This window comes from Manacus vitellinus, unplaced genomic scaffold, assembly GCF_001715985.3.
Source record: "Manacus vitellinus isolate BGI_N305 unplaced genomic scaffold, ASM171598v3 scaffold_9_pilon, whole genome shotgun sequence".
NCBI lineage: Eukaryota > Metazoa > Chordata > Aves > Passeriformes > Pipridae > Manacus > Manacus vitellinus.
In genome coordinates this window covers 14,043,122-14,063,568 of record NW_021940917.1, presented here as the reverse complement: position 1 = coordinate 14,063,568, position 20,447 = coordinate 14,043,122, and the positions used below count along the sequence as shown (strand labels likewise).

The 20,447-nt window shown below is 37.8% G+C and overlaps 1 protein-coding gene across 1 annotated transcript in view; it reads left to right on the top strand.

Annotated features, from left to right (window-relative positions):
• Positions 1 to 20,447, top strand: part of BDP1 (B double prime 1, subunit of RNA polymerase III transcription initiation factor IIIB) — a 47,226-nt gene that overhangs the window by 16,341 nt on the left and 10,438 nt on the right. Inside the window, exons 17-35 of the mRNA XM_029965453.1 lie at positions 115 to 208; positions 1,019 to 1,250; positions 2,231 to 2,418; positions 3,107 to 3,323; positions 3,813 to 3,997; positions 4,352 to 4,553; positions 5,950 to 6,065; positions 6,782 to 6,998; positions 7,488 to 7,672; positions 10,734 to 10,929; positions 11,937 to 12,154; positions 13,490 to 13,880; positions 15,380 to 15,478; positions 15,751 to 15,787; positions 16,217 to 16,300; positions 16,953 to 17,184; positions 18,139 to 18,290; positions 18,954 to 19,095; positions 19,678 to 19,864. Of these exons, the coding sequence (XP_029821313.1) occupies positions 115 to 208; positions 1,019 to 1,250; positions 2,231 to 2,418; positions 3,107 to 3,323; positions 3,813 to 3,997; positions 4,352 to 4,553; positions 5,950 to 6,065; positions 6,782 to 6,998; positions 7,488 to 7,672; positions 10,734 to 10,929; positions 11,937 to 12,154; positions 13,490 to 13,880; positions 15,380 to 15,478; positions 15,751 to 15,787; positions 16,217 to 16,300; positions 16,953 to 17,184; positions 18,139 to 18,290; positions 18,954 to 19,095; positions 19,678 to 19,864 (3,374 nt within the window). The remainder of the gene's footprint in view (positions 1 to 114; positions 209 to 1,018; positions 1,251 to 2,230; positions 2,419 to 3,106; positions 3,324 to 3,812; positions 3,998 to 4,351; positions 4,554 to 5,949; positions 6,066 to 6,781; positions 6,999 to 7,487; positions 7,673 to 10,733; positions 10,930 to 11,936; positions 12,155 to 13,489; positions 13,881 to 15,379; positions 15,479 to 15,750; positions 15,788 to 16,216; positions 16,301 to 16,952; positions 17,185 to 18,138; positions 18,291 to 18,953; positions 19,096 to 19,677; positions 19,865 to 20,447) is intronic.

Below are 20,447 nucleotides of genomic sequence, written 5' to 3'. Positions count from 1 at the left end.
TTGCATATGTCTGTCACAAGCGATTTGTTTTGTCTCTCGTTATGTACAGTTACTTGGTCAGTCAGGTAATGCTGGACTTTATAAATGTAAGAGCGTTAACATCATGATGTTCTATTTCTGTTCAGAATACTGACCAGAGTAATAGGTCTGATGTTACCAGTGAAGAAGCTGCAGAAAAAGATGACCAAGTCCTGGCAACAGTGTCGCGGTAAGTATGAGAAAAATGAGGAGGTGTGTGCTGCTCTCCAGCAATTTGCCATCCCTTGTGGTAGTACTTCACAGTGTGGTAATTATAGAAGTTTCTTCAAAAACTTCTGCAATGAGACCGAAATTGAGGGAAGAATAGGAATCTTTACTCATGCATGAAACATAGATTAAGCACTTTTGTTTTTAAAGTGGTGCTTTTAAACGAGGAGTCAGTCATGGTAAATGCGAAAAAACTTAATCCCTTGAAAACTAAAACAAGCCTTTGCTACTGGCTTTAATACTGAGATGCATCTGATTCAGTGGTTAAGTATTTAAACAATGGGAATAAGTGTTTGTTCTCAAAGTGTAGTTAAGTGTTAGGTGTCAGGTAGGATGAGAAAAAAAATCCAACATGTGGGTAATTTAATGCACATATTTAAGTTTTGCATTTTTTTTCAGTGGAGAATTGGCAGCTGTAGTGTAAAAGGAGGAATAGGTTTTACAGAAGAGATTGTACGAAGTAAAATTTAAAAAAAAACCAACTGCCCCTTCACCCCAAAAAAACCCAAACAAAAAATCCCAGAACAACCTAAAGCAACAACAGCAACAAAAAAAAACCACACTCAAATTTTTGTTTTTAAAGAAAGATGGTTGAAGAGGATGGAGAGAGATAAACTAGGTTTGATAATTAGTTCAAGAAGCTAGTAATACATTCTAGATCTGCATATGTTAATAACTGTTTCTAAAAAAGAATGAAAACACTCCACTTCTCTAATTCTCCTCCCACTTTCAGACATGATATGTAATTCATGGATCTTATGTGTTTTTCCAGGTCTAATGAAACAGTGGGTTTACAAGAAGACAGCAAACGGAGTTTGCTGAATCCTGCCCCTCTAAGGAGAGGCAGAGTACAGAGACCAAAACCAAATCTAGGAAGAACTGTTGCAAGGCAAAAAGAACTGAGAGATGAAAAAGATCCTGAAGAGAAGACAATTAAAGGTGGAGAAGTAGAAAAAGATATAATGCACCACAGAGATGAAAACAATGATCCCTGCCTCAAAAGTGTAAGTTTCTTGAGCAGTTGCTTAGGCACGCTGTTTTGCTGAGTCATTAGTAGAAGACTTTGGTAACAGAGATCTAGCTACATGCCACATAATTTGTAAGGACAGCCATTGCATGCTTTGTTTATTCTTTCAGCATAAACTAAATTGTCATAAAATTTCCTCATGCTTGCACTTGGGTTCTGTTTTCTATGGTGTTGGGTTTAACACCAGTCGGGAACCAAGTACCAGCTTGCTCACTCACTCCCCCACCAGCAGATCTTGGAGATAATTGGAGGGGATAAAGCTAGAGAACTCATGGGCTAAGATAAAGACCTTCTGTTGGCAGGCAGGTGTTCAGCCATTCCCAGGAAAGCTGGGCTCTATTGTGCGTAACAGTTACTTGGGAAGACAAATGCCATTCCTCCCACTTTATATGCTGAGCATGATGTCATATGATCTGGAATATGCCTTTGGTCAGTCTGAGTTAATTGTCCCAGCTGTGTCTCCTCTCAACCTTCCATGCACCCCAATCCCCTCACCAGCCTGGCAGTATGAAAAGCAGAAAAGGTCTTGGCTCTCTGTAAGCCCTGCTCAGCAATAACAAAAACATCTCTATGCTATCAGCACTGTTTTCAGCACAAATCCAAAACACAGCCCCATACTAGCCACTCTGAAGAAAATCAACTCTACCTCAGGCAAACCAGCACTCACGGATAAATGGATTATGTCTCACTTTGTTGTATTCATGATACTGGATCTGAAAAAAGAAGTGCAAAGAAAAAGGTCTCTTAGAAGATCAACCACTTCAGAAAGAAAATATAAAGAAAAATAACTTTTTATTTTTACAGTATGTTCTGATACTAGTTGAAGGACAATAAGAAAAATACATCTTAGTGTTTCTGTAAGAAGTCCTAAAACTTTTTCATTTTCCCCCTCCTCTCCTAAATGAGTGGTTAAGCAAATATTTCATCTTAAGAGAGTGAAACTTTTATTCCTTTTAGAATTTGACAGTTCTTGAAGACACTCAGCCATGCACTGTGATGTTAGAAGGGGATGTTTCTACAGATTCTGAGACGAACTCAAAATCTACAAGACAGTGTTTCCAAGAAAAGTCCTCAGAAGCAGAAAACTGTGAAAGTGAAAAGGGATTGTCAGATGCCTTGAAACAGGTTCCAGATTTCAATACAGGGTAAGTTTTTTTTTAAATGGAGAGAAAGGATGGGTCAAAGCCATCAGTATCCCTAGGTGTTCTACAATTTTATCAACTCCAGCATTACAAACAAGTTTTATATCTATAATGAGAAGTTTAATCAAGACAATACTAGATGTCAACAAACAAAACTCCAAGGGCTTGAAAGCACTAGGTTTATATGCTGTTGGATGTTAATTTCATCTTTTAGACTATGGGCCTAATTTCCAAATAAATACATTTTTATGATACCTAGTTCCTGTGGTTGTCTTCTCCATGTTGGTCTCAGCACTGCATCCAAATGTGCTTATATAAATCCTTGAGTACAGGGTTTGGTTTCCTCTTAAAGTGTCCCTTAAAAAAAAAAAAGGCAACTACAAGTGTTCTTTAAGTCTGCTCAGTAACATTAAACATGGTTAGACAAAGGCATTTGTAAAATATATATATCCCCTGAAATGCCTCAACCTGTCTTCCAGGTCTCAACTGAAAATTGCAGTTGTTCTGAAACAGCATCTTTTCTTAACTTATCTTCGCTCGTCTATTTATCAGATACACAAGCTTTTGCTGGTGATTGCTGTTTTTATTGGCCCATTTTTCGTGTCAGTAATTTTGTTATTGCTCTGAGAGCTGCATACAAGTATGCCATGTTGTCCCATGCTTTTGATTGCTCTTCTGTTTGTTTTTGTAGGGAATCTCATCCTCAGAAGGAAGAGGAGAAAACTGTTTTATCATCAGCTCGGCTACTTAGGAGTCGATTCCAGAGACCAAAGCCAAATTTAAGAATGACAACTAATAGAAAAGAAGTGCTGGATATAAATAATAAAGGTGTATTACAAAAAGATATCAACAAGGAAGAAAGTTTGACAAAGTGTGACAGTGAATGTAGTATCCTTCCTGACACAGATGTGAGGCTTTTTTTTTTTTTTTTTTGTTACGTTATATTTGAGCCTTTGGGTTTGTGAAATGAAATACTGATGATTTAAAAAAATACAAAGTTAATAAATTTTGAAGCATTTTTTTCAAAAGCTAAAATTTTGTACATTAAAACTTCTGTGCTTTTCACTTGGTTGTATGTGAAGAGAAAAAGATGAGTGTATCTCTCCTTACGTGTCCAAATGTCTTTCTGACTCAAGGTGGCTTTGTAGAGTTGACAGTGAAGAAAGAAAAGTATTAATACAAGATGGCAAAGAAGGAATCTGGATTCGAAGCTATTTAAGTTTAATATAAAAAAAATGTGTATTTGTCCTGGAAAGATTAGGAAATGGTTAGTGAGCAGTTAGAGGAATTTTGCAGGAAACACTTTAGTGATTAGTACTAAACTTCATAGACATCGTAATGTCTGTGTTGGGTTTATTATCATGACTTGCTCTGGTTCTTGTGTTTACATTTTTCAGAAAACAGGAAAATATGAAGTCCTAAACCCACTAGAACCCTTGGGAAAGGAGATGTCACTTCATGTTCAGGAGATTTCTGAGAGGCCAAGTTGTAAATCCCCAAAAACATCTTCAAGATCAGAGGATGGTGAACTTGAGTTGTGTCTACCTGATATTAACCAAGATATTTTAACTACTAACGCAGGGTAAGGCCTTAGCTATTTTTGGTTCCTGACAGCAACAATGAAAGTATTTTAAAAGGAAATTACCAATGGATTCCTTAGTAGCAAAGATAATCTAATAAAAATACTGCACAAAGTTTGAGTTCTTACGGTTTTGACACTAGTGATAATTCTGGTAACAACTCCCAGTCGATCCTGAAATTGTGCGGGATCTGCTACTTCATCTAGATCCTTAAAAATCTATGGGGCCTGATGGGATTCTTTTAAAAACTCAGTGTTTTTATATGTAAAAATAGGCAACCTGCATTTGTTTCTGTAACATGGTTTTGTATTAAGTTTCTTTTTTTTTTTTCCCCCCATCTAACTTTGCATTGATAGCAAAAATACCACTGAAGAAGAAAGTAAACAAAAACCTCCTCCACACATCCAGTTAGTGCGGAGCAGTTTCCAGAGGTACAAGCCAAACGTGGTAAGAGCTGTTGGAAAGAAGGAGTTAAAAGTATCAGAAAATGAAAAGAATAAAAAGCTTGAAGAAAAGCACTTAGTATTGCAAAAAGATGAGCTTGCCAGTACTGCCATTGTAAGTCTTAATAAGCGCTTTTGCCTTCAAAGTTGCGTGTTCTGCTTTACGAATTAAATTAGAACATTTAAGTTGCACTCCCTGAAACTGAGACAATATACTAGTTGAAAAAAATTCCCAACCCTGGCAAGTTGCATGTATACCCTTGCATGTATAAAAGCAGTGAAGTCTAAAAGTTTAACTATTATTTTTTTCTGTAACATGAGGATCTGATTTTGATTGGATTACGTGATAGTGAAAAGGTTTATGCATTCTTAATATAAACTCTACAACAAAAATGCATAACAATTAGCTTTTTTTGCTCATTTTGTCTTTCCTGTTTGGATGAATCAAGCGTGTGTTTAGGAATTTAGTATAGTACATCAAGTGATGGCAAAACATAGTTATTTTTATGAAAAAAAAAAAGTTTTATCAATTTGATAAGTTTTGACTGGCTTCACCATTGCCTGATACTCCTTTACACAAGTAGTTTGAGTCATTCACCTACACTGTGTATCCCCACAGACATTTTACTAGGGACTGTAAAAGGAGTTGAAATCCTCAAAAACCATTATAGTACGATGAGTTCTCTGTAACCATTTTGTGGATTGCACATGAATCATGTCATAGATATAGGCATATCTGTGTAGACTTGCCTTACATTTCAAACTCAGCTAAGCTTTGTTGGAGTGACTCATTTTTTGGAGTGGTTATAGCTGGCTTTGTTCTTGAACCTGTGTGGAGTACTTGTGTGGTGCATAGGAGCACAGGTGTGCTACGTCTGTCATCTCCCCCTGAGCGCCACACTGTTGGCTCACCCCTCGCTGAGATAGTTCCTTGTGGTTCAGCTTTGGCTGTTCTAACCTGTGAACCACACAAGTGCATCTGCTCTGTGCTGGGCAAGTCTGTAGAAACAGAGCGGGTCTGATGCTCCTCTTTACAAATAAAGCTGTTACAGACCTGGTGTGGTGAAGGATATGTTTCACTGGCTTCTTTGTGGAGCCAGTGTGGCAAATACAGAAGTAAAGCTTCATAAGGCTTTCTGGGTCTGAGCTTATGTTGTTGTGGCTCGGGTGTGTCTGTGCTGCAGTGTCCAGTTTTCAAAGGTTTTACATTTGCTGAAGTATTTTGTTTCCACAGTGCTTTATGTAATAGAGAGTTGATTGAATGCTGAAAGGACAAGTGTTACTCTTAATATGTGGGTGCATATTGTATGTAAGAACTTCACTCTGGGTAGCCCAGAACTACAAAGACTTCTGTTATTTCTTGCCTATAAATTGAATTATGATAGCATGATTCTTATCTTTATTCTAATTGAGAAAATAGTGCAGTTTATATTTTTGTATATAAAATTTATCTGTTTTAGAAGCTTACTTGTTCCTATTTCTCTTCATGCTTCTTTTACTGTAAATCAAAGGATGAAAATGAAGCTGTATTGTGTCAAGCAGATGTATTGAGCAGAAAGGAACAGGAACAGCAAGAGGTGCCTCAGGTGCCCTCTATTTCTGGAAACATTTTATGTGAACAAAGCAGGTGAGGTTTGAGTTTAGCGAAATTACATTTGAAAGGCTTTCCTGTCGTGCATAATGAGACACCTTTGCAAATGTCAGTTCTCTTGTTCCTTGTTTTTTTGTCTTTCCCCAAAGTTAAATTTTCAATGCCTATAGACAGCTTCTTTCAGTGTTTTCAGAGCACATTTTTTTTGAGCTGAACTACTTGTCATTGTTTATCTGGTAAATACTTGATCTGTAGGACCTCATAGCTCTTCCTGACCAAGCATTTTTATTATTGGATTTGTATTTGCATAAGTAGCAATCATACGGGTAACACATACAAATTTTGCAAAATACCAGAAACTTATCTTTCACTCATCCCAGTGTGCTCTTCTGTTTTACTACTGCTCTTGTTAAAATAAGATCTGAAGTGTGTCTTAGACTGCAGATACTTTGATGTTGGTATGGTTAGCAAAACAACTTATTTCTTAATGTTAAAAATGCCTTGAGAAAAGTTCTGTTATTCCTTCTCCAACTTAACCATAAGTGAGAAATTTATATTTGAAAATACAATTTTATTGATCTTAAACAAAGCAGTCCATCCATCTCTAACCCTCTTGTATAAGGGTTGATTCAAAATTTAGTAAGTGCAGAAGTGCTTTTTTCCCCTCCTAGCCAAAGTCAAGTGACATAATTTTTGTGTGTGCTTTTTTTCTGTTTTGGTTTTGTTTTGTTTCTTTGCTTTAAATTCACCAGTGCTGAAAAATCTACCTCCCAAGAAGGCAAGCTGGGTGCTCAGAAACCAGGACAACTCACAAGGCTTGAAGCTCTAAGAACTGGACCAAACCTGGAAGAAGTATATAGCAAAAAAGAACCTCCAGTAGCACAAAAACTTGCTTCTCCAGATGAGGAAGAAACGAATAAAGGAGAAAAACTGTCTGTGGCAGAAGAATCAGAAAAACCTCTCTCAACAGTGAGAATTCTATTCATGTATTTCTGGCTTTACTTTCTGATGCTTGGCTCCACACCAGCTGGGTTTTTTTGACATCTAAATAAGTTGTTGTAAATGCAGCCATTAATTTTGGACTAGTGAGAATTCTTGTTCAATATTTACACCCTAATATGAGGTGTTCCAAAATCCTGTAAGTGACTCACAGATAAGATATCTAAAGACTTCACTTAAACTTTAACATTTCAGTCATATTCTTGATACATGAATAGGTACCTACCTGCCATATTTCCGTTGCTGGGTTTCTTCTGAGCTCCTTTATGGCTGCTCATGAAAGACTGCACTGGTCATAGTATCTATTTTTATTAGTTAAATACCTTCCCTAGAAGAATAAGCAACAGTGATGTTGCCATAAACTACTTGAAAGCTTTTAAGCAAAGTTTTGTCTAAGGTTAACAGCTCAATCATAATTTGCAATGCTAATATTGTTGTTGTTGTTTTTTCTAATCTAAGGATGACATGGAGGTATTGTTTGTGGGAGATTTGGCCAAGAATGACAATCTAGACATAAATTCAAGATGTATGAAGTCAGAAATGCTCTGTTCTTCTAAAAAGCCACCAAACAGCCACGACAACAGAGGGCAAGAAGAGTGTCCATCTACAGATGCTATGGGAAGCATTCTGGGTGCCACAGAAAGGTAAAGTTCCCTTTTGGCAAAGTATAAAAGCTCTTGTCCTGGTTTCATCTGGGATAGAGCTCATTTTCCCTTGTAGCTGGTGCAGTGCTGTGTTTGGATTTAGTATGAGAACGATGTTGATAACACACTGATGTTTTAGTTGTTGCTGAGCAGTGTTTACCCTGACTTTTCAGCTTCCCAATGCTCTGCCAGTGAGCAGGTGTACAAGAAGTGGGGAGGCAGCACAGCCAGGACAGCTGATCTGAACTGACCAAAGGAATATTCCATACCATAGGACATCAAGCTCAGTATATAAACTAGGGGAAGGTGGCCAGGGGCTGCTGATTGCTGCTTGGGCATGGTCTGGGCATCAGTCAGCAAGTAGTGGGCAATTGTGTATCACTTGTTTCTCTTGGTTTTATTCCTCTGTCTGACTCTATCTTTCATTATTTTATATTTTATTTTGTTTCAGTTATTAAAGTGTTCTTATCTAATCCCACAAGGCTTACTTTTACTTTCCAGCTCTCCTCCCCACCAGAGCTGGGGAGTGACTGACTGCATCGTACTTACTTGCCGGCTGGGGTTAAACCACAACAGTCCTTTAAAAAGTTTGTGCATTTGTCCAGTTGTTTCCATACAGCACTTGTTTTTGGAAGTATAGACTCTGAGCTGTACTAGTTGTTATGTACTATGTGCTGTGAAAGTCACTAGGTGGCATCCTTAAGTAATATAAGAATTTTAACAGAATTTTACTCAAGGCTGTTTTCCTTTTTAGAAGGTACTTTGCAGATGAGGGTAGAAGCAAGTAATCATAGTTTAGCTGTCTGAATTTCTCAGTAATTGATTCTTAGGGTACAGTGCACTATGAATGTGGACCAAAGACTGAGCAGCGCCCTTTGTACTCACTTATAATTGAGAAATGGCAAGTAGAGAAACATAAAATGAGCTTGCTGTCTAAGATGTATTCAGAGTCTCTTCAGTTTTTCTTTGAATTAGAAGTTCCTGCAATGATGTGCAGTCATCAAGAGAGAGTCCCTGACTCTCTTGTTGGAGGGGATGGTTTTTATGTATGTGCAATACAAGGCAGATAGATAGTGCCATTCACATGTAACAGTTCTGAGTTGTGCTATCAGGTACCTTTTGTTTAATGCAGAGCAGTCTCAACTCACTTTTGCTTTTCTCTAAAATTAGCTTCTGGTTCTCACCTGTGTCTTAAACTCTGCTTAAAATCTCTTCTGTAACTTACATTGAAATCATATCCCAGAGTGCTTGTGCTAACAAGACAAGGGTTTTACTTTACGGTCTTTGTGGCTTCTGTGATGGTGGAATTTCACAGATTCCCATAGTTCAACCCATAGTAGTTGAGGTTGGAAGGGTCTGCTAGAGGTCTTCTGGTACAACTCTCTTGATCGAGCAGGGCCACCTGGAGCTGGTTGCCCAGTGCCCTACGTCCACACAGCTTTTCAATATTGCCAAGGTTGGAGACTCCCCAGTTTCTCTGGGCAGCCTGTGCCAGGGCTTAGTACCCCTCACAGTGGAAAGGTATTTTCTGATCCTCAGAAGGAACATCCTTGTCTTCTATTTTTTGCCCATTGTCTCTTTTGTCTCTTGTTCTGGGCACCACCAGAAAAAGCCTGGGTCTGTTGTGTTCACATCCTCCCTTTAGGTTTTTATGCAGCTATTGAAGATCCCCTGAGCCTTCTTTCTAGGCTGAGCCATTCCTGCTCTTTCAGCCTTTCATCTTACAAGAGATGCTTCAATCCCTTTGCCATCTTTAAGACCCTTGGACAGGCTGTGTCCAGTATGGCCGTGTCCCTCCTACCAGGGAGCCCAGAACTGGTCAATACGCCAGGAAATGCTTCTCCTAATGCAGCCCAGCTGTTTTTTCAACTCTGAGACTACCAAGACCCCCAGGTTCTTTTCTGCAAAGCTGCTTTCCCCCTGCTTGGCTTGCAGCATGTGCTGCTGCCTTGGGTTGTTCCTCCCCAGGGGAAGGACTTTGCATCTCCCCTTGTCCAACTTCCTGAGGTTCCTGTCAGCCCCTTTCTCCAGGTCCCTCTGGATGCCAGCACACTCTCCCGTGTCTCAGCAATTCCTTCCAGATCTGCCTCATCTGTAGACTTGCTGAGGTTACACCCAGCCCCATCCTCCAGGTGATTTAGGGCGGTGTTGAACAGGATTCGACACAGTATTGACCCACAGGGTACACTCCTAGTTACTGGTCTCCAACTGGATTTTGTACCATTGTTCACAAACCTCTGAACCCAGCAATTCAGACAGTTTTTAGTGCACTTCCTTGTCTGCTCATCCAGTCTATGGTTCATCAGCTCCCTTACAAGAGGATGTTAGGGGAGACAGACAGTGATAGAAGCCTTACTGAAGTCAGGGGAGACACTCTTTACTGCTCTCCCTTCATTTATCAAGGCAGTCATTTCATTGTAAAAGGTTATCAAGTTGGTTAAGCATGACTTCCCCATTGTGAATTCATGGTGACTACTCCAAGTCACCTTGTTTTTTTCATGTGTGTGGAAGTTGTTTCCAGGATTAGTTGTTCCATCACTTTCCCAGGGACTGAGATGAGGCTGACTAGACTGTAGTTCCCTGGATTCTCCTTCTTGCCTCTTTCCAAGTCTTGAGTTTAGAAGCCCAAGATTTCTATCTTACTGAGCTGAATGTGCTTGAAAAGATGTAAGGATATTATCCTCTTTGAAAGCAGTAGAGCCTTGAGCACTGGAATTACTGAATATTAATGTTTCTCTGACTGCTTAATTTTGGAAACCTATGTTGGTATAGCTGAAATTTTCTACTCTACCTTAATATAGAGTATTTCTTAGTGTTGTTTTCCTTCCAAAAATTTTTCCCAAAAGCAATCAGAAAAGTTCATTGCTGCAGAGGAATTACCTCCTTTTTGCAGTGGTTTTTTTCCTCCTTTATGTTTATTTAAACTTAACCAACTAAACAAATAAATATTTAGAAAACAATTTCATTTCTAGCTGGAAGTCTTAAATTTTGGATAGTAAGCAATCTTGTAGAGTGTATTTTGTAGTTCCTCAGAAGTAAAAGTTGAAACATATTTTTGTAGGTCCAATGATGAATTAAGTTCTGGAGAAGAAAGTGAACAGAGAGCAAGGGAACTCTACGGGATCCCAAGGTCAAACATAATGAGACTTACTAGAAAAAGGGATTATCCCAAAGAAAGTGAAAACAAAGAAGAGGGCAACACTGAGAAGAGAAATGAAGAAGAATGTTTGCTGTTATTAAAAACAGGTGTATCAATGGTAAGTCTTCATCACATGTTTTGAGCCAATTATACATCAGTTCTTTTGCTTAAGTTCTCAGAACCATAGGTGGCACAGAAATCCAGTATATTGCTGGGAAAGGTTAATGTAATCATTTGATTTATATTTTTTTAATTCATTACTGGAAATTATGTGGATTCTAAATGGACTTAGAATCTAAAAACTGTGGAAATATTTAAAGTACAGTGTTTTCTTAAGTTCTACTTTTTATGTGGTTGTAATTCTGCATTACAATAAATACATGTTAACACTGTTAATAATGAATGTTTTTTTATTCATTGAACAATGGAAATTAAGGCAGTTGTCTTAACATCAGATACTACCTGAAACTTGTGTAAGTATACTTCTAAATTAAAATGAATGTGAACAAAGTTCAGACCTTCTTCTGCTTAAATTTGCCTAACTTAGTGCAGGCTAGTTCCTTCTCATTCTAAAGCTGCGGTACCTGAATCAAGTTTTTCTGGTGTTCCCTATTTTCTAGATGGATGACTAAAATTTTTCAGTTAACATATTATTTTGGGCAAGTATCCTTAGTTGACAGAACTGTGGCTGCTATGTTTGTCTGTACATATGTCAAATAATATTTAAATGCTGTTCTCTAAAGTATGGCAGTATTTTCTTCCTAGTTTGTTCCCAAGGCAGAAAAAGATAATTTTTCCATTCTGCAAATTGTTCTTTAAATTAATAGGTAGTTTTAGAAAACTGGTAATCTTTCCAGCTTCTAAAGAATTGTTACTTTTGATAAATTGAGCATGGTCCTTGTCTATTAACTACTAGCAGCACTGGGAATTCAGGCATCATAGATATATAGCCTCTGCTATAGAGGCAGAATTAAAGGCAATGAGGAAACATGTCCTAAGTTATCAGAGGTGTCAGCTGGGCATGTTTTCAAGAACCTCAAACTTAGTTCTTTAAATCTTCTTGTCACCAAAACCAGTTAAAAATGTTTAGCACTTATTATGATGGTAATTGTCTCTTCTGTTCAGCAAAATTCCAGTAACGTAGTGGAAGCTGCATCCTTCTCAGAGTCTACAGAGAAACACAATTTTACAGAGGATGTTGAAGAAACATCTTGTAAACGAACCAGGCAGGATATTACACTCCAGTCTCCAGAGATATCCTCAGAGTGTGAGAGTCAAGTAGAACAAGATGAGGATTTTCAGCTTTCTACCTCTGAGGAGAAACAATCAGACAATCTTACAAGGTAAAACAGCTAATTTTGTTTTGTAAACTCAGCTAATTGGTAATTATTAACCATAGTTCTGCAGTGTGTTATTTGAATTCCTGCAGCATGTCAGTCCATGTGTCTTCCATCTGAACTTGACCAGATGCATGCAGATACCCCAATGTCTCTTACCCTGCTTGTTCTCTCATAAAATGAACACAGCCAGCACTATCACCAATCCATCCCATTGTTTCAACAGGAATTCCTGATTTTGTAGGGGAGGACTTTGAAGTACCCATATTTGGGGGAAATGGTATATTATCTGCTGCTACGGAGATTAGTTGGTCCCTGTTATTTTTGTAACCCCCTCACCATGTAGTTGTGGACCCTTAGCCCTTCTATTCCCTAGATTAGAGGATCCCAGCTCTTTCTACCTCTTCTTGTAGCCATGTCCCACAAGCTCAGGACAATCCTGAGTGCCCTTTTCTGGACCCTATTTCCTCAATATCATTCCTGAACCAGGGGACCTGAAACCACACCTGACATGGTATTGCTGATGTTGATAAGGTCGACTACAGCTTCTGTCCAAAAATGCTGTAACAGATGGTGTCAAAAGCCTTCCTGAAGTCAAGTAGACTTATATCCTATTACTCCCCCCAGTCCCTTTAAGCAGGCATTTCATCACAGTATTATTGGTCAGGCCCACTTTGTTCAGGTTAATTGTGGGATTAACTTAAACAGAAACTTTGTACTGGGAGTATCCTCTGCTGCCATCTGTTTCCACTCCCCACCAGTTTACCAAGGAGGTTGTTTTTGGGGGGAGGTTTGCGATTACTTTTGGTACTCAAAAGTGGTTGTGCCCATGATTTTGAGGAGAGAAACAGTGAGCAACTGATTATCAAAGAGATTGCTGGCTGAGAAACCAGAGCAGATAAGTAGTTATCATCTAGCAGTTCCAGTTGCTAGACATTAGTCTGATCAGCAAAACTATCATAGTTTGGGGTTTCTAGTGTAGCTTTAGCAAAAGAGAACTGGAAATGTTCCCGTGACTTAAAAAGTATGTGACATCCCTCAAAATGAAAATTAATTCATCCTTTTCTAATCAAAGAATTCTGTATCTTACAAGTTTGTGCAGATTTCTGAAACTCCTTAATATGCATTTACAATCAGTACTTCATGTATACATGAAGAAATTAGGATTTCTGATTAAATGCTTATTTGTCACTATAAGTTAAGAATTAAATAGTTTGCATTATTGATTACAATTATCTCTTTTCTCTTTTTAATTGAATTTGTTTTGATGTGTAGTACCCCTCTCTTCAGAATGTCTTGGACTTCGTTGTTTTTTAAACTTGCTTTTGTTCTGTACTTTAGAAGGCAGTTCAGGAGATCATCAGAACGGATAGCACTGCCAAAACATGTGTTGGAGCTAAGAACTACTACTTCTTCTGCCTCTGAATGTGAGGCTGATTGGAGTGAGAAGGGGAATCAAAGGCAAGAAGCTAAACTGAGTGTTGCTAGAGGCAAAAGTTTGAAAACTAAACACAGAAAGAAATCTGGGAAGGAACCCAGAAGTTCAAAGATAACCTTCGTCACCCTCCGGGCTTCTCAAGAGGAGGAGGATGAGGAGGCAGATGACTTTGAACTTGATGATGAAGATGAATGCTTTTCACCTGAGGAAGTGAACAAGGCTCCAGTGTTTGTTCCTGTAGGTCTTCGATCTCCAAAACCTGTTCCTGTTCAGATAGAGGAAACCATGGAGGAGGTATTGTGTGGTTGAGTTCTGCATATGTACTTTTTTTTCTGATTGTTTAAAAAGCTTTTATTCTAATTGCATCTCTGAGTATTTCAGTTTGATCCCAGTTCAGTTTTATTTAAGAATGGTATTGAGAGTTAGTAGGGATGTTGGCAAATATTCTAGGTTTTGAACTTAATACTGCATCAGTCTAAAGTCCAACTGTGTGGTTACATTTACAAACTGTGTATAGGTCTTCAGGGTGCTCGCCAGTTTGTTTATTGGGATTGAATACGCCACAGACTACCATGCTCACTTACCATGTCTTTTGAGGCCCTAGATGGATCAAATGGAGCATTTCAATTTTATATTTGAATGTTAGGAAATGAGGGTGTGAGGGAAATGTTTCTGTGTATTGTGTCCCCATTGCTGAGAAACTTCAACTGTCTAGTGGGCTGACCTCAGCAGCAGCCAGGCACACAGGGCTGCTTGCTCACTCCCTTCTCCCGTGGGATAAGGAGAAATTAGAAGGGAGGGTTAAGAAGCCTTCTGTATTGATATAAAGACAGTTGCAGAGATGAAGCAAAAGCTGCATGTAAAAGCAAAGCAAAATATTGCTAGTCATCTTCCTCTCTTCTCCCATTGAAATACTGGTTATTTTTTGTCTCCTCAATCACGCCGTTTCTTTCACTGGGTGAAATAGCAGGAGAATTTAAAGCTCAGGCAAAACACCAAGGGAGACTAGAATAATTATGGGAAGTAAAGTTACTGCATGGAAACTTTTGCTGAATCATGGATTTCAAAGATGGGGAATATATATTATGTGTGGGGATGACAATCAAGTTTCCTGATTAAACACACAGGAGGCATGAGTACTAGTGAGGGACATTGTTAGATACCTGAGAACTCAGCTATTGTAAAATTTAAATAGGTCAGTAGAAAGTATCTGTAAAAGTGCAAGCTTTTGAAAGCAACCCAGATTGAACAGTGTTTTTCATGAAAACCTACTTAGAAATATTGTAACCTTTCTGTCAAATTTCAAGTCCTCATTGCTGAAAGTGTCAAATGTCTCAACTTCTTAGTGAAAAGAGAATGATTAAGAAGGAAAAGAAATTAGGTAAAACAGTGGGTGTGTTGCTGTGTGTGGGTATGTCTATTCCCTGTCTTACTTTGGAAAAAGGGTGAACTGTTTTTCCTTCCTGAAGACTTATAAAGCAAAAAAAGTGTGAACACTAACAAAACCCATTTGAGGTAAACAGTCATCATGACAGATCTCAACTGCATAACTTAGTTTGGTGGAGTAATGAGCAACTAGAAACAAGGTCTTAAGTTGTCTGATGCTTCCCCTTAGTTACAAGTAGCACTACCTGTTCTGCCTCCAGTTCATACCACTGATGTCTTTTCAAATCAGAAGGTACCATTTTTAGGAAGGATACCACTAGATGCTGAAGAGGTTTATAAAAATTTGCATTTGACAGATTTTCTTCTGTGTCTGATGAACTGAAATACTTTTAAAATTATTTTCACAGCTCGAAATATCTGTGAATGTACCGGATATGCAGATGGCTACTGATGTTGAAAGTCTTTCTCATGCATCTGTCCAACCCGTAGTACAGAGGGAAGAAAGAGTAAGCACCTCAACAGCTGTGTTTGTTTCATAGTACATACAAAGCTATTTCAACAGTGTCTTATTGCCATGTCTGCATGTAACAGTGTAGTTTATTAAACTCGTCCCACACAGATATGAGGGGCACAGTTATAGGAAAACTATGTAAGGTAAATATTGTTACCCTTTAAAGCCAGGGTAACCTGTGGGCAGGGAATTTTCCTGTAGGCATTAAAGTAAAATTGCGGAGTCATTTTATGTAGAGCTTTGATATTGTTTTTCTTTGTATTTAAGGAAACTACCATACGCGAAAATCCAGATGTGGACAAAGGTAGCTATGAAACCATCTTGCTCATCTATTTCCTGTTAACTTACTGCTAATATATATATTTTCCCCTTTCTTAAAATACGTTTTCCAAAGGTGCCACCCTCCTGGCTGACAGGTTCAGCTGTGTCCTGCAGGGGGTCAGTTGCAACTGCCTGTGGCCCAGGGCAGCGCCTCTGCTGCCAACATCTTGCCACCCATATCCAGTGCACCATTTAAGGCAGCCATGCTGCTTCTCAGTGTTTTTACAGTAGTTTGAATTTACTGGATGAGAATGGCTGTTTGTCTACAAGTGTTTTGATCCACAAATGAGATCAATTTAAAAAACAGCCACTTCATTATTTTGGTGGTAGTGTCAAAGGCTTTTTGAATATGGGTTAGTGGATTTCTGGTTAATGTCCTTTTGACTTTTAATGTGTGTGAACAACTTCACAGGAGTTAACGACGGAAGCACTGAAGCTGCTATGACTTTACTTGCCATGGGTGATCCAAATTTCCAGTTAAAAACAAGCCCTGAAGGTATGATCTGATTTATGAACAAAACCTTGCTTGTGCTTTCTAGATCCACCTAAGGAGGGATGGGAGAGTGGCTGCAAAGCTCTTCTGCATGTTACTGCATAGCAGGAGGTCAAGAGTCCTTTGTGCCTTTAGTCCTGTTGTGTTGTAAGGTGTAGTGAGTCTAACCAATGCAGGTTGGCTGGAAAAAGTCAGGCACCCTACTGGATACAGCCAACTGCATCACTGTGCTAGAAAAATGTTTCTGAGACCTATTTTAGGAAGGATGTGTTTGAATTGATCTGGTCACATAAACTGGACAAAAGAAAGGGATCAAGGTTAAAAGACTGTAACTTTCAGCGATCTTTTCAGACCTTTAACATGAAGCATAGCTTTTTTCTCCCTAACTAGATACAACCTGAAATTACCTAAGTTTATTGTAGTTTTTTATAGGTTTTATTTAGAATTTATTCTCTACTTTCATTGTTTGAATGTTAGTTTTTGTGTTCTTACTATCAAAAGCGTGCACTTATGACTGCATTTATCTGGGATTTGAATTTGTGTCCTTGGAGAATACAAACTTTGTTAAATGAGGTTTGAAGTTATATAGCTGTATGTAAATGCCAAACCTGAGTGTTTTAAATCATGTTTTTCTATTCTGTTTATTGTTAACCAGAACGGACACACACGTTACCTGCTCAAGGTGAGTTCGACGTGGGTAATAGCCTTGTAACCTGTGCTTACTCCAAAGAAAATAGAACTTCTAGTCAGTATTTACTTTCTTCAGACACTTCTACCAAGGAATTGCTGTCTTCTGAGGATGGAAGCAACATCAATGTAGAGAATCAAAGCACTGGCACAAGAATTGGCATAGAAGAATATTTGGAGAAGGATGCTCCTGACACCAGGTTAAATTACTGCTTCATTTTCTTCAGTGAGAAATCTTCTGACACTGCTTACTTTTGCTAGGTTCCTTCTGGCATTTTTATTGAATTGCAAGCAGCCTTGCTTTAGTAAAGGTTTCCCAGTTTGTGTAATTTGGTATGTAATCTGCAAAAACTTCTCTTGTCTCTTTCTTATAATTTTCATAAGATGTTTGTATGTACTTTTGGCGATGTAGAACTTGTTTTTTACTCCTGATATTTGCCCTTTTGGGAGAGAAAAGAATATTCAGGCTAAGTTATATTGGATCACTGTTAATTACCAAGCTCATTTTCCCAAAGTTCTCTACAGCTAATCAGACCAAGGCAAATTGCTTAAGTGTCACTGCTGCTGTGGGATGTAAATCAAAGATTTAGAGCAAAGGGATAGGAAGGAACCAGTTGATTTTCTATCATTATGGTTTTTAGTGCTTTAGCTTCTATAATTTTGCATTTGTGAATGATCAAACAACTTAATGGGACACTTTTTCAGAAAAAAATCTGCTGGTGATTATGTATTATTTGAAAGACTATTTAACTTGATTGCTTGAACAGACTATGAGACTAGTTGTTACTATGACTCTAAAAAATAATAATCCAAGATATTTTATGTCCAGTTTGATTATATTATTAAACCAGAACTTACTATCATATGATCAGTGTTAGATTTCTGATCTTCTCCTGTTATTTAAATATTTCATTTGTTCTTTTTTTTTTCCTTTTGGGTAGGGAACACCCTAGTTTGCAGTATACCTGCCTGTATCAATTCCCAGATGATTTTTTCTTTCTGCCAAATAGTTTTCTTTCTCCTCTGCCAGCTGCAGCCTGTATTTCAGCTGTTCATTATCTGAACTACTCCATATCTCTTATATCTTCTCTGCACTAACTGTCAAATATCAAGAACTGTACTGATGGCATTTTTCTTTTTACTTTCAATAATAGCTCTTTGCCTGTGGTGAATAGTATGGAACTGACAGGAGACAGACTCCTGCAGCCTGAGCCAACCTTTGGAGTATTGAGGTCCAGTGAAAACATAACACAGAAGTTACTTAACACAAATGTACTTGTGGAACAACTAGAGCAAATTCAAACTGGTAAGCCTGTTTCTTATCCTAGGGTTCTGAAAATGGTTTATTCAGATATATTGATACCGATTCATGAAATGAAACTGAGCTGAGAGTCTTCACTTTCTATTCATCTTCACAGATGATACATCACTCCTGTCATATGGGGTACTCATTTTAGTATAGTTTTATACAAAAGTACACCTTTGAGTATAAAATGAAATGAAATTTGAATAGCAGTTTTTCTCTGCAGGTCTGAAATTACCTGGAAAGGACTTAAATTACTGGAAGGCAAATTACAGAAATAACAGCACAATACAGTGTACTTTTTTTTCTATTAATACCGTCTTTCCCTTCTATTAAAAGTAGAAGAGGAGCTAGAAAGAACTGTTTTCCTATTCTTAAAGCAGTTACAAAAAAGGTGGTCTTCAAACTCTTAGTTATCTTCATATCAATGGCAAAATACAAAACATACAAAAGCAAGATGAGATATGTGTATGTGTCTTATTTATATAAGACATAATATACATGTGCACATGTACAGCAAAATTCTTAATCATTTTGCAGTATGTTAATATATACACATATACATAACTTTAATATATGCAAGATTATATGTAAAAAATAAATGAATATATACACACATGCAGATAAGAACCCCATTATTTTAACTTTTATTCTTATAAATCTTAGATCCTACAACCGTGAGGGATACTGCAGAAATGCAGAAGGTGGAACTAGAACAGATCAGACCAGCTGCAGATGATTCTTCAGTTCTTCATGATTTTGCAACTCAGAGTATGGAACTTATCAAGCAAGTAGACAAAACTGAGAGGTAGGAAGACTCAGCAGTTAATATCGACTTTATTCCTACAGTCTCTTAAAATATGCAACTGAAGTTCAGTGTGCAGCTGTGATGGAAACAGTGTGCTTACAGACACTATGTATGTTTATGCAGATAGTGTGCAGTTGAGACTTCAGTTTTCAAGGTTTTTCTGTCTTGTGTGTGGTGCTACAGCTTTTGGAAGTAAAGCATTAACTTATGTTTGCTGTTCCAGAACTTTGTAATTACCTTGCTGCTTAACTATCTTCCATAAAACTGCATCTGAAAGGAAAAGTTAGGAAGTTGATCAATTTGGAAATGTTAATGAGCTTGTAAGGGTTCCTGCTTGGCTGCGCTTGTAGTAGGAAAGTCTCCATTAGTGGAGTTACGTAGGCTTTTTCCTGAAATACTTCATGTAGACTTGTTTCAAGATTATGCATTCCGTTCAGTACAATAATGTAGCTTTTAAACAAGTACCTTGTTTCTTCTCTATACCTACATACGCTTTATATTAAATACATCATAACACAGAATTTAGCAGATGCACAGTGTATCTTCATTTGGTTCTAAACTAACTAGATATATACCTTACAGAGCAGAAAAACAGATGAGAGGTGCTTGTGGAAATTCAGGATATGTAAGACCTGTAACTGCATCCCCAAAATCTGAAAAATCACACCTTGAACTAGAGGACTGTCCAAGTCAAAGTTCTGTGGATGAAGTTCCTGAGCAAAATCCTTGTCCTCTTGAGCGCAATATATGCACAATCAACTTTACTCAGGTAAAGAACTTAATTACAGTCTAGAAGTGTCCAGTTTCTATAATTCTGTAAAGGAAGAGGTTTTCAGTGCAAATGTACTCACCTGCTTTAAAGACCTGGTACCTAAGCTGTGAATGAAGTGAATGAAACTGGCCTTTTTTCAGAGGCATAACCAAACAATCTTTCAGACAAACTTAGTCTTTGCAACTGTTCAGAGCATTTCAGCAATAAGGGATATACACTGGCAAAATTTTGAGCAATTTTTAAGGAGTTCTGATGGAAGAAGTTACCTAAGATTCCTATAACTATTCAGTGTGACCTCTTATGGTTATATTTGTTTAAATTAAAATTAAGTTAAAATGTTACTGCTTGGATGCAGCATATTCATTGTTGCTTTCCTTTGCTTTGTTTAAAACAAACTACATCCTTTGTTATGCTGTTTCTCATTTATTTAAAAACCCAGTTAAGAGCTTTATGTGTATATTACCATATTGCATATACATATTTTACATATTTTACATATACATATATGACGCATATTATCATTTTATATATTATGGACAAACAGTGTCTCTTTCGCATCCATTTCTTTGCAGTGGTTTGT